At 38.7% G+C, this 14,872-nt stretch overlaps 1 protein-coding gene across 1 annotated transcript in view; it reads right to left on the reverse strand.

The window, feature by feature from the left end:
* Positions 1-14,872, reverse strand: part of UNC80 (unc-80 subunit of NALCN channel complex) — a 240,407-nt gene that overhangs the window by 69,116 nt on the left and 156,419 nt on the right. The window contains exons 32-35 of the mRNA XM_089916431.1: positions 4,947-5,128; positions 4,083-4,214; positions 1,494-1,680; positions 727-858 (exon numbers count right to left, since the gene is read on the reverse strand). Coding sequence (XP_089772557.1) covers positions 727-858; positions 1,494-1,680; positions 4,083-4,214; positions 4,947-5,128 — 633 coding nt within the window. The remainder of the gene's footprint in view (positions 1-726; positions 859-1,493; positions 1,681-4,082; positions 4,215-4,946; positions 5,129-14,872) is intronic.

Here is a 14,872-nt window from a genome sequence, read left to right on the forward strand (position 1 = left end):
AATTAGCATTGGTCATTTTTGAAGTTTTCCAGGGTTGTGCAGTGAAGGGTTGAGAACCACTAGTTTCTGTACAACTTTTTGATGACTTTATAAATCGTGATGAAATCTGTATAATATTGAAGGAGCGAGTCCCCAGACAGTTATTTATCATTAGAGAAGCGTAGTTTTTAAATTCTTAGAACTGAAGAGTATCACATTTCTCCCCCGGAATCAGATTTCATTACAGGACTGGCACGAGCTTTGTTCTTCCTTTGATAAATTATTCCAGAACAGCATCCTAAAGCATCCTACTGAGTCTTAGCTATGCACTGGAATCACCTGAGAAGATTTTAAAAACACTGAGGTGCTTGAGTCCCACCCTTAGAGATTCTGATTTGGTCTTGGGTGTGACCTGGGCATTTTTAAAAGCTCCCTGGTTGATTGTAATGTGTAGCCAGTGTTGAAAACTGTTAACTGCCTAGAATGATGTTTTACTGAACCCTCAGCAATATGATGACATGTAATGTAATTAAAATAGAACCAATTTATCAAGGACATTTGCTGGGTTAAATCAACAATTTTTTTTTAGAATACCACTCATCTAATATACATTTTTAAACTTTAAGATCATGAGACAGGTTATTTAATGAAGACAGTGTAATGAAGTGAGATAATCATATCAAATAAAAATTGTTTCAAAACACACAAGTCATGAGGAATAAAGGACACATTTGTAAGAGGACACACCTTCAGCACTGACAGCTGAACGCACTGACCAGACTGACCCTCGGCGGAAGGAATAATTCCTGTGGGAAGTGCTGGAGGTACAGGATGGACTCACAGACAGTCGACGGGCTGCCAGATTGGTGACTTCTTCTACTGGCAAAGAAAATGGGGAACGTGAACTTTGGTTTTGTAACAAAAAAGTTATCATCACTATTATAGTTGTACTTACATCAAAGTGTATATAGCTCTCATAGCATAAGGCTTAAGTAATTTAGAGTGTACTTTGGTGAGGAAGAAACACCTACAGAAAGGCAGACAGAAAATTCCTCCCAAAGATTTCACAGAAGTGGGGCAGAGAATCACTGAATTTAGAATGGTTCAGAAATCATTTTTCTGATACCAACCAAAAAACTGTCTGCACTTGTGAAGGCTGAAAGTAGTTAATGGACTAACCCCATTTTTAATGATGAAAGATTGATTGCGTATGTTTTAGCACACACTCTGGATTCAGCTGTTGCCTGAATCATAGTCACTGCTTGGTCCATTATCATATTAGTTCATTCAATGTGGGTAATGTCCTCCTCTGTAAACAAGCCAGCTCTAAACATTTAGAAAAAGACAACTTTTTTCTCTTTCTTTAGATAGTGTCAGGAGGTAAGAGAGAGAGATAGAGGGAGCATATCACCTCATGTCACATAAAATCGTCAGTGTTTATTTCAAAGCAAGTCCTTTCCCTTTTGTGTGACTCAGCGCGCCCCCCTCAAAGAAGTCCAGTGTGTAGAGGGCACCTTCTTCTTCTGGCTCTGAGTTGGGTGTGCAGGTGGGCTCGTAGCAAGCCTCCTGGGTGATGGGGATGGCAGTGATGAGGCTGGCTTCTCGACCAAGACGTTTCTTCTCTTCCTCCTGTTGCAAGTTCTTTAAGATGTGTTCTGCCCTTTGATGGGAGCGGGACACAGCCCGGGCTGAAAAGGATTTCTACAGAGACATGAAGGCAAGTTTATTTACTAGCAACTCTTCTGCAAGGTCACATGTATAAAGAGTGTTCTACTAAATGTAGACACAGATGTGGCACTTTGTTCTCAGGAAATGTTAGGGCATCCGTGATCTAGTTTCATGGAGATTTATTTGTTTGCTTCTTTTTCTACCAAGTTTCCAGGCTGTGTACAACTAAGACATTCTTTTTCATTCAATCTGGATAATTCTTCAAGGATGTTTGTAATTTCGGGAAAGAAAAAATGTTATTTTACTTAATCTTATTTTAGGATAAAATATCAATGATCCACTCTTTTAAACACATCGAATAAACATTTTTAATGCTCTGTTTCCTTCCAAAACTTCTTGAACTCGTTTTAAATGAAGGACATTTACTTCATAAGGTTAATAAAAGAGAAAGTCAGAACCATGGGAAGGAGGAGGAAAGATCTCTTTCATGTAAAACAATTAATTATGTGATTTATTTCATTTTTGTATCTTAAGTATCTACCACACTGCAAATATTTAATATTTAGAAATATTAATGTTAAATAATAATAAATATAAATAATAGAAAATACAGTGGCACACTGTAAATACTTAACAACATTTATGGAAACAAAGCTACTGAATGGAAATTATGAGAGCTGGTAGTGTTACTATGGTTGAATGTAAAATCTGACTCTGTTTACCAGCAGCAAAAGCGTAACAGATAGGAAACAATAAACGAGAAAAGATTCACTTTGCAAAGGGGCCATTCTATTTTTGCCTTAATCATGATGCTTATGCTGAGATAAATTCCAAGAGCTCTGGGGATGAAGTCATTGGTCTCAGAGCAGGGAAGTGATCACGTGATGTTCTTCACTACCAATTTGAAGTGATGTCTATGTATAGTAGAAATTCTACATCTTTGTTGGCCAGTGGTCACATAGGATTAAAGAGACAGACAAGGGGTGTTGGTCACTCTTCTAAAGGACAGCTGTCATCGAAGTTCCCTTTATGCAGGGTCTTAACATAAGACTAAAGGTTTCCAATAGTGGATGACACAACAGCAATTAAGGGCATTTGATGGGCCACATGGCAATTCATTTTCAGAGCCAGGGGTTAAGCTGGTTTATTATAATAAGATAAGGGAAAGATAACTGGATATAGAATTAGGGGCTTTGGCTTGAAATTCACTGTGAAATTGGGAAGACTCAAATGAATCTATCACATGTATGAGAAAAAAACCAAGGATCTTTATACCAGTGGTTCAGATGCTGGAGGGAAGAACCAAGCGTGCCTTTGTCTTTGGCACAAAACCATCAGATATGAAGGTAGTGTATGCAGAAGAATTAAAAGAAAAATATTCTGATGGGTAAAGAGTTCAAACAGTTCAAAGAAAACTACAAATGCCTAGAAAATAGATGTATGACATGCAAAAGTGTTCAACCTCGCTTCATATATTCAACCAACTTTTTAAAGATGTGTGAATAAAAAAAGCCAGTAACTTTGTTTTTTGCCATTCAATGTGGCATTAAAAAATAATACTAGTTAATTTGAATAAAGAAGACATTTTCCTATTGTGTTATATAAAGGTAAAATGGTACAATCATCCTGGGGATATTTTGTGAGATATATCAGAAATCTTTAATATCCACATACCAATTGCCCTAAATCCTGTGGGAAATTATGCAAGGAAATAATCATGAATTTGTGTATAGAGATGTGTTCTTTTTCTATATTTGCTTTATCTTCCAAATTTTCTACATTATCTTGTAATTTACGAAAATGCTATGCAACAGGTGAAAAAGGCATATTTTGAAGATTCATTTTTTCAAAAGGCACATATTCTTGGTTCTTGTTTATAACTAGACTGGGTTCTAAACTTAACTGTTTATAAACTATATTACTTAGAGCAGTAATGTATTAGAAGAGCGTAAGACCTGAGCTCTGAGCGACGTTTCTGATGATGATACTGATGATCAATAAGGTAAAGAACAGACTAAGGTCCAAACAAGGACAGCAAGAGCAGGAAACTCAGTTCTTTTTCTTATTCATCCAGAGTCAATCTCATTAACTTTTGGGTAGCTTATGTAGGTTAAATGAATTGTTTGTTTTATAATAAAGAGAGGCACAAGCACTACCTTTGGCTAGGAAATCAATGCCTAATGCTTTTAGTAGCTTTTATTATAAGGTGGCTGCTTCTATGATTATGGAACAAAACTGTTTTGGCTTTTGGAGGTCTGCAAATGCTCACCCCAGATGTCAGTTCCTTCTATCTCACAAGAACTAAAGGCCTTTTGTGATTGATTTTCTGTGCTGTTATTACATTCTTATGACAACTGTCTCACACATCCATTGTTCTCTCTTGCATGTACACCATGGAGCCTGAAGATATTAGAAAGAAAGTGCCTGTTACTTACAGACTGGTCTTCATTAATGGGGTCCTGGACACTCCCGCTGCACTGAGGGACCCAAGGGGGGTCAAACATCGGGACAGATGGCATTCCAAGCACTGGGGAGGGCAGGGTGAAGTTTATACTGGGAGGCGGGATCTGTTAGTTGATAACAGAAGAATGAAGTGAGTAAGATGGAAAATAAGGTAGAATGAGTCTGAAGCAAAATTATGACATAATCTTTTAGAGCACAGGATGTTATAAGGCACATGAAGAACGTCTCTGGGCCTCAGTTTACTCATTAATAAAATGAAGGGTTTCAACTATATGATCTCTATTTGTGTTAATCACCCCATCCTCCAAAGAACATCTGTGTTCATATAGCAAAATGTATGGAAGATTACACCCCAAACTTCTATGTGCTTACCTCTGGGGATGGTGCTGAAATCTTGAGGTTTATAGAAACTTGATCTCTTACTCTACATTCTTATATTTCAATTTGTTTTAAGGACAAGAATTCACTCATATATGAGTTAGGTTTACTTATGTAATCAGAGAGGGAAAAAAAGAAGCATCTTGGGCTTCCCTGGTGGTGCACTGGTTGGGAGTCCGCCTGCTGATGCAGGGGACGCGGGTTTGTGCCCCGGTCTGGGAAGATCCCACATGCCACAGAGTGGCTGCACCCGTGAGCCACGGCCGCTGGGCCTATGGGTCTGGAGCCTGTGCTCCGCAACGGGAGAGGCCGCAACAGTGAGAGGCCCACGTACCGCAAAAAAAAAAAAAAGAAGAAGCATCTCTTGGGACATACACTGTGGATTTGAGGTTCAAGGACTGAAATGAACCTTGGGTTGGGTTTCCTAATCTAATACCCATGTTGGATGTATGCCTCACCTTAAAAATCTGCTGTGCTCCCTCCTCCATCCGGGGCCAGACCTGATAGCGAAACCTCCAAAGCGTGTGGAACTTAAGGACAGCGTTCAGCCGCTGCACGGTCTCCGGGTGGTGGAACTCTGATGTCAGCATATCAGACACGGCCTCAGGAACTTTCACCGCACACAACAGGAACATGGCCGCTAAAGACAGTCAACATCAAAGACAGTTTATCAGCTACGCATCTCATAATTTTGCATTATTCCTGGGGATAGGGAGAAGGGGGAAACTGGTTCTGTCTCTTGAAAATGACTACTGAGCTATAGAGCCAGGCCACCAGTGCTGGCAAAAGCAAAGCCTGTTTCAGCACCTGGAAAGCAGACTTCATCCTTTGTGCCTCCCACAATCTTCCAATATCTGATGCGAGCACGATCTGTGACAGCACGACATTGCAGTAGAAAAACTCATTCTAAACAAAGTTTCCTTTGGCTCACAGTGAAAAGTAGATGCCAGAGGAAGCAAATGAAGAAAGGAAATGACAAGCTGAAATATCCTGTTTAGGAAATGGCTAGAGTCATCTCAGAGTAACCCTAGGACAGTACATAAAAATGTCCATTTAAAACGGTCTCAGTTCCATTAGTTATATTAAAAATAACATTCATCATCCAGTGAGTGGGCACCACTGGGAAACTCCAAGGGCGCAGAAGTGGCTGACGTGTGGTGGCTTGAGGAGAGGAAGACAAGGGCCAAAAAGAGCCTGCCGTGTGGCTGAAAGGGTCTTGGTGCTCCATCCAGGTGTCAGGCCTGAGCCAAGTAGGTGGGAGAGCCGAGTTCAGGACACTGGACAACCAGAGACCTCCCAGCCCCACGTAATATCAAACGGTGAAAGCTCTCCCAGAGATCTAAATCTCAACGCTAAGACCAAGCTCCACTCAACAATTAGCAAGCTCCAGTGCTGGACACTCTACGCCAAACAACTAGCAAGACAGGAATACAACCCCAACCATTAGCAGAGAGGCTGCCTAAAATCATAATGAGTTCACAGACATCCCCAAAAAACACCACCAGAACGACAAGATCCAGCCTAATCCACCAGAACACAGGCACCAGCCCCCTCCACCAGGAAGCCCACACAACCCATTAAACCAACCTTACCCACAATGGGCAGATGCCAAAAACAACAGGAACTACGAACCTGCAGCCTGTGAAAAGCAGACCCCAAACACAGTAAGTTAAGAAAAATGAGAAGACAGAGAAACACACAGCAGATGAAGGAGCAAGGTAAAAACCCACCAGACCAAACAAATGAAGAGGAAATAAGCAGTCTACCTAAAAAATAATCCAGAGTAATGATAGTAAAGATGATCCAGAATCTTGGAAATAGAATGGAGAAAACACAAGAAACGTTTAACAAGGACCTAGAAGAACTAAAGAGCAAACAAACAATGATGAGCAACATAATAAATGAACTAAAAAATTCTCTAGAAGGAATCAATAGCAGAATAACTGAGGCAGAAGAATGGATAAGGGACCTGGAAGATAAAACAGTGGAAATAACTACTGCAGAGCAGAATAAAGAAAAAAGAAGAAAAAGAATTGAGGAGAGTCTCAGAGACCTCTGGAACAACATTAAATGCAACAACATTCAAATTATAGGGGTCACAGAAGAAGAGAAACAGAAAGGGACAGAGAAAATATTTGAAGAAATTATAGTTGAAAACTTCCACAATATGGGAAAGAAAATAGTCACTCAAGTCCAGGAAGTGCAGAGTCCCATACAGGATAAATCCAAGGAGAAACATGCCAAGACACATATTAATCAAACTATCAAAAATTAAATACAGAGAAAAAATATTAAAAGCAGCAAGGGAAAAACAACAAATAACATACGAGGGAATCCCCATAAGGTTAAGAGCTGATCTTTCAGCAGAAACTCTGCAGGCCAGAAGGGAGTGGCAGGACATATTTAAAGTGATGAAAGGGAAAAAGCTACAATCAAGATTACTCTACCCAGCAAGGATCTCATTCAGATTTGACGGAGAAATTAAAACCTTTACAGAGAAGTAAAAGCTAAGAGAATTCAGCACCACCAAACCAGCTTTACAACAAATGCTAAAGGAACTTCTCTAGGTAGGAAACACAATAGAAGGAGAAGACCTACAATAACAAACCCAAAACAATTAAGAAAATGGTAATAGGAACATACATATCCATAATTACCTTAAAGGTAAATGGATTAAATGCTCCAACCAAAAGACATAGACTGGCTGAATGGATACAAAAACAAGACCCGTATATATGCTGTCTAGAAGAGACCCACTTCAGACCTAGGGACACATACAGACTGAAAGTGAGGGGATGGAAAAAGGTATTCCATGCAAATGTAGATCAAAAGAAAGCTGGAGTAGCAATTCTCATATCAGACAAAATACACTTTAAAACTAAGACTATTACAAGAGACAAAGAAGGACACTACATAATGATCAAGGGATCAATCCAAGAAGAAGATATAACAAATTGTACATATTTATGCACCCAACATATGAGCACCTCAGTACATAAGGCAAATGCTAACAGCCATAAAAGGGGAAATCGACAGTAACACAATCATAGTAGGGGACTTTAACACCTCACTTTCACCAATGGACAGATCATCCAAAATGAAAATAAATAAATAAACACAAGCTTTAAATGATACATTAAGCAAGATGGACTTAATTGATATTTATAGGACATTCCATCCAAAAACAACAGAATACATTTTCTTCTCAAGTGCTCATGGAACATTCTCCAGGATAGATCATATCTTGGGTCACAAAGCAAGCCTTGGTAAATGTAAGAAAACTGAAATCGTATCACATATCTTTTCTGGCCACAACGCTATGAGACTAGATATAAATTACGGGAAAAAATCTGTAAAAAATACAAAGACATGGAGGCTACTACTAAATACTAAACACACTACTGAATAACCAAGAGATCACTGAAGAAATCAAAGAGGAAATCAAAAAACATCTAGAAGCAAATGACAATGAAAACACGATGACCCAAAACCTATGGGTTGCAGCAAAAGCAGTTTTAAGAGGGAAGTTTACAGCAATACAATCCTACATCAAGAAACAAGAAACATCTCAAATAAACAACCTAACCTTACACCTAAAGCAATTAGAGAAAGAAGAACAAAAAAACCCCCAAAGTTAGCAGAAGGAAAGAAATCATAAAGATCAGATCAGAAATAAATGAAAAAGAAATGAAAGAAATGATAGCAAAGATCAATAAAACTAAAAGCTGGTTCTTTGAGAAAATAAACAAAATTGATAAAGCATTAGCCAGACTCATCAAGAAAAAAAGGTAGAAACTCAAATCAATAGAATTAGAAATGAAAAAGGAGAAGTAACAACTGACACTGCAGAAATACAAAGGATCATGAGAGATTACTACAAGCAATGATATGCCAATAAAATGGACAACCTGGAAGAAATGGACAAATACTTAGAAAAGCACAACCTTCTGAGACTGAACCAGGAAGAAATAGAAAATATAAACAGACCAATCACAAGCACTTAAATTGAGACTCTGATTAAAAGTCCTCCAACAAACAAAAGTCCAGGATCAGATGGCTTGTCAGGCGAATCCTATCAAACATTTAGAGAAGAGCTAACACCTATTCTTCTCAAACTCTTCCAAAATATAGCAGAGGGAGGAGCACTCCCAAACTCATTCTACGAGGCCACCATCACCCTGATACCAAAACCAGACAAAGATGTCACAAAAAAAGAAAGCTACCGGCCAATATCATTGATGAAAATAGATGCAAAACTCCTCAACAAAATACTAGCAAACAGAATCCAACAGCACATTAAAAGGATCATAGACCATGATCAAGTGGGCTTTATCCCAGGAATGCAAGGATTCTTCAATATATGCAAATCAATCCATGTGATATATCATATTTACAAACTGAAGGAGAAAAAAACCATATGATCATCTCAATAGATGCAGAAAGAGCTTTTCACAAAATTCAACACCCATTTACAATAAAAGCCCTCCAAAAAGTAGGCACAGATGGAACTTACCTCAACATCATAAAGGCCATATATGACAAACCCACAGCCACCATTGTTCTCAATGGTGAAAAACTGAAACCATTTCCACTAAGATCAAGAACAAGACAAGGTTGTCCACTCTCACCACTATTATTCAACATAGTTTTGGAAGTTTTAGCTACAGCAGAGAAGAAGAAGAAATAAAAGGAATCCAAATTGGAAAAGAAGAAGTAAAGCTGTCACTGTTTGCAGATGACATGATACTACACATATAGAATCCTAAAGATGCTACCAGGAAACTACTAGAGCTAATCAATGAATGTGGCAAAGTAGCAGGATACAAAATTAATGCACAGAAATCTCTTGCATTCCTGTACAGTAATGATGAAAAATCTTAAAGAGAAATTAAGGAAACACTCCCATTTACCATTGCAACAAAAATAAATAAAATACCTAGGAATAAATCTACCTAAGGAGACAAAAGACCTGTATGCAGAAAACTATAAGAAACTGATGAAAGAAATTAAAGATGATACAAACAGATGGAGAGATATACCATGTTCTTGGATTGGAAGAATCAACATTGTGAAAATGACTACACTACCCAAAGCAATCTACAGATTCAATGCAATCTCTATCAAACTACCAATGGCATTTTTCAGAGAACTAGAAAAAAAAATTCACAATTTATATGGAAACACAAAAGACCCCGAATGGCCCAAGCAATCTTGAGAAAGAAAAACGGAGCTGGAGGAATCAGGCTCCCTGACTTCAGACTATACTACAAAAGTACAGTAATGAAGACAGTATGGTACTTGTACAAAAACAGAAATATAGATCAATGGAACAGGATAGAAAGCCCAGAGATAAACCCATGCACATATGGTCACCTTATCTTTGATGAAGGAGACAAGAATATACAATGGAGAAAAGACAGCCTCTTCAATAAGTGGTGCTGGGAAAACTGGACAGCTACATGTAAAAGAATGAAATTAGAACACTCCCTAACACCATACACAAAAATAAACTCAGAATGGATGAAAGACCTAAATGTAAGGGCAGACACTATAAAACTCTTAGAGGAAAACATAGGCAGAACACTCTATGACATAACTCACATCAAGATCCTTTTGGACCCACCTCCTAGAGAAATGGAAATAAAAACAAAAATAAACAAATGGGACCTAATGAAACTTCAAGCTTTTGCACAGCAAAGGAAACCATAAAAAGATGAAAAGACAACCCTCAGAATGGGAGAAAATATTTGTAAACGAACCAATTGACAAAGGATTAATCTCCAAAATATACATGCAGCTCATGCAGCTCAATTGCAAAGAAACGAACAACCCAATCCAAAAATGGGCAGAAGACCTAAATACACATTTCTCCAAAGAAGACATACGGATTGCCAACAAACACATGAAAGGATGCTCAATGTCACTAATTATTAGAGAAATGCAAATCAAAACTACAATGAGGTATCACCTCACACCAGTCAGAATGGCCATCATCAAAAATCTACAAACAATAAATGCTGGAGAGGGTGTGGAGAAAAGGGAACCCTCTTGCACTGTTGGTGGGAATGTAAACTGATACAGCCACTATGGCGGTTCCTTAAAAAACTAAAGATAGAACTACCATACGACCCAGCAATCCCACTAATGGGCGTATACCCTGAGAAAACCATAATACAAAAAGAGTCATGTGCCACAATGTTCACTGCAGGTCTATCTACAATAGCTAGGACGTGGAAGCAACCTAAGTGTCCATCAACAGATGAATGGATAAAGAAGATGTGGCACATATATACAATGGAATAGTACTCAGTCATAAAAAGAAATGAAATTGAGTTATTTGTAGTAAGGTGGATGGACCTAGAGTCTGTCATACAGAGTGAAGTGAGTCAGAAAGAGTATAACAAATACCGTATGCTAACACATATATATGGAAACTAAAAAAAAAACAAAAATGGTTCTGAAGAACCTAGGGGGAGGACAGGAATAAAGACGCAGACATAGAGAATGGACTTGAGGGCACAGGGAGGGGGAAGGTTAAGCTCAGACAAAGTGAGGGATTGGCATGGACATATATACAATACCAAATGTAAAATAGAAAGCTAGTGGGAAGCAGCTGCATAGCACAGGGAGATCAGCTCAGTGCTTTGTGTTCACCTAGAGGGTTGAGATAGGGCGGGTGGGAGGGAGACACAAGAGGGAGGAGATATGGGGATATATGTATAAGTATAGTTGATTCAATTTGTTATACAACATCAACTAAAACAACATTGTAAAATAATTATAGTCCAATAAAGATGTTAAAAATTTTAAATAATAAAAATAACATTCATAAGGTAGACTCTATTAGAAACATCTACCCTTCCAAGAGGTAGAAGAGATTGAGAAACCAAAAGAGATTTCATGAACCATAATACCATTGTTGTTTTTTGCGGGGAAAGCCAAATATGAATAAGAGAAAGATCAGTGCTATGATGAGTTACGAAGTGAATGAATAATGAGGAAAAGAAACACACTCTGTAGCATAGATGGAGGAGCCAGTGTTGATCATAAAAATATAATTTAAAAACTCTCTTGTACTTTTTCCAAGATCCTCAAGACATGCTCAGGCAATTGTTAGAACAACTGGGGTTGAATCCCAGCTCTGAAACTTCTCTCCTATTGATCTTGGCCAAGCCTCTTAACTTCTTAACCTTTGTTTCTATTGGTAAAATGTCAGTGATGATGATGAGAATGAGGATGAGGACGCTGCTGATAGCTGCCTCCTAATTTGTTGTTAGAAAAAAATAATGTACGAGAAAGTGCTTTGTGACATGAAAAGTACTACAGAATTCTAAAGCATATTTTATTTTTTAGAGGCAAAGTGGTATATGCAAAGGGCATCTATTTGTAGTCAAAAGATCTGGGTTTGATTTCCTGGCTCTGCTAATTCTGAGCTGTGTGCACTTGGTTAAAAGTCCTTTCAACCTTCTGAGTTGGATTTTGCGCGTTTATACAATCATTGTTATGAGGATCAAGTAATATAGTGTGTATGATAGAGTTCTAGAACAAATGTGAGCTACCGTCATCAGTAGCTTTTGATAATCTGTTTCTTAATCCTACCACCTCCTTAAATTTCCACTTTTTCTCTTTTCTTTACTTTTCTTTAAAGTGTACTCTGTCTCAATTTTTAAACACCATCGTCACTCTCTAAGTCATTGCAGTTGGAGTTCTTCCTCAATCTCTTTACTGAAACAGTTTTCTTGTAATGCTCACTAAGCAGCAGATCCAGTGATATTTTTACAGCATTTCTCTTCTTTCAGTTTTTAACACTTTCATAACAATCTCCTTGAAAAGGATCTTCCTCTACCTTCCATGGTTTGAGATTACTTAAGTTCTACTTTTCTGGTCGTTTTTCTGGGTTTTGCTGGTCAGCTCTTCTTCCTGTCCTTTGAAGGTAGAGAAAGCCAATGGCCTAGTGTTCATTCCTCAGCCCTCTCCTCTACACCAAGAAATCATCCTCCCCCGGAATCATTTCTCCCCTGGAAATAATCCTCTCTCATTGCTTCAGCTGCCACATACATCAAGTTTTCCCAAGTTTCTCTCTAGCTATGGCCTTTCTCATTAGCTTTAGTGTCATATCACCACTGATATGTCTCCTCGTCATCTAAAAATCAGTTTCTAAAACCAAGCCACTCCACTCATTGCTGCCACTTTAAACTTGGTAATAATTCAACATTATATGCAACATTACTCTTTGGCTCGGAACCCCTGAGTGGTTTCCCACAGTTCAGTGGAAAGTCCACACTCCTAACCCTGTTGTTCAAGGTCTGTTACAATGTGAGACCTGCTCACTTGCTTAATATTACAGACTAGCAACCTCTTTACAAAAGCCACCCCAGTCTCAATTCCTCCTCAGGCTTTCCAAATCAACCCAGTGCATTTCCACACCCCATGTGCCTTTGCATACACCATTTCCTCTTCCTTCTAGCTTTTCTTAAAGCTCAGTCCCCCTGTTCATAACTTCCATGAAAATGTCCATGGTTGTCCCATATTTAGGGAGCATGCCCTTCTCTCTGAAAAATACTTGGTAGAGAAGCAAAAATCTGATACTTAATGTGAACAAAGACATTTTACAAAGACATTTGATGCAGCATAGTATAAAAGAAGCAAAAGGCAAGAATCAACTAAAATTTCCAGGTTAAAAAAATTGTTATATCCATTCATTCAATGGAATATTTGGTAGCCATTAAAAAGAATAGGTAAACTTATAGACTGATGTTAAAAATGGTCTCCTAGAGAGAACTCTTAACCACTTCTTGTTTGGCATTTCTCAATTCAAATTTATTTTTGTTCAAATTTTTAATATGCCTCAGTTTACCTTTTAACAGTTCTGGTGTCAGAAGAGGGAACCAAAGGAGACGCCCCCCCAACAGCCCACAGGAGCAATGAGCAACCTGGCATAGGTATCTGTTGAGACCTTGAGCTTGCTGCTTTCTCGCTGCCTCTGGAGGTCATGGGTAAGTCCCTCTCAAATCCTAGCACTGAAGTTTTTGTGTTATGAGCTTGCAGACTTTATCTGAGCCTTTCTTTTTCATGCTGGGTCCAGAAACCGGCTACAGTTGGAATGAGTCAGACTTAAAAACCAGACTGGGCTCAGGAATGGACTGGTTCCAATTTAGAAACCAGACTGGATCCAGGGTCGGACTGGGTCTGACTTAAAACTGGACTGAGTCTAGTGTGAGGTCTCAGGTGAACAGAATTTTTTTTTTTTTTTTAAGGAACAAGTAGGTTAACTATACCAAAGATAATCTTGAATTACATTGGCCACAGTGGAGAACTTTAAACCATCTTAGATAAGCCTATCCATTTATGAGTTATCCTAGAGGAAAAAGTATTTCAGCCAGGCACTCACTGTTAAGGGTAGAGGGAAAATTATTTTTCCTCCTTTACAGTTACTGGTGACCAGGATGAGACCCACTGGAATGCCTCCCTCACTCTGGAGCCTGCAGACATCACCCTGCGAAAACTGGCAGAAGCCGGCAAAGAGTAAGAATTTTTACTAACATCAGCTCCCCCAGACCTCTCTACCTGTGGTGGCTGGTTGAGAGAAGAAGGTAAAATTTCACATTGCCGCTTCCTTTCCAAATTACCAAAAAAAAAAAAAAAAAGGTTATTGATCTTTTCTCTCCCGGGGACAGCTATTGCCTTCTTGTCCATCTCATTTTTTGTCCTGAGAACTTAGCTTGGCAATCATCAGGTTGGGGAACTCAAAAATATAGCCAGGCAGAAATGTGGGTTACATTCCATTTGTGGCTAGGGTCCTCCCATTGCCAGCTCTCAGGGGAACTGTCTAAGTCCTTCTTTCTTTTGGCTATCTTTGGGGGTGGCTCTGGATGTTGTGCTCATGGGGTAGTTCAATACTGCCAGGAATATTTACTGTTTGTCTCGCTCGAACCTGACAAGATATTTGAAAGAAAAATTTTTTTTTTTAATTAGCTCTATAGTCAGAAGTTGACCAAATTGGAAGCTGATATTCAGAGCCTGATAGGAACCATTTTTTAGGCCTTCTCCCCTAACCTAAAATAAAATTATGTACCCAGAGGGATCGAAAAACATGCTGAAGCCATTGTAGAAGGATTTACTGAAGCGTTCCAAAGACACACAGCTCTAGAACGCAGGAATCTTTTGATTTCCATCTTAGAGCTCTTCTCCCTGATATAAAGAAGAAAACTAAGAATAATGTAGTTGGATGGTTGGGTCAGCATCTTGATATTCAGGCTGCAACCCAATCTTTCAAGGAATTAAAAACAACTGTCTAACACACTAAGTCTTTGTAAGAACAGAAATGTGGCTCTAGAAACAACTCAAAGCCCACCTATCCTTTTTACCTATCCCCAAATTTCCC

Source organism: Delphinapterus leucas, chromosome 8, assembly GCF_059928025.1.
Source record: "Delphinapterus leucas isolate spDelLeu-1000000601 "Yukka" chromosome 8, BTC_Dleu_Yukka2, whole genome shotgun sequence".
In the NCBI taxonomy this organism is placed as follows: domain Eukaryota; kingdom Metazoa; phylum Chordata; class Mammalia; order Artiodactyla; family Monodontidae; genus Delphinapterus; species Delphinapterus leucas.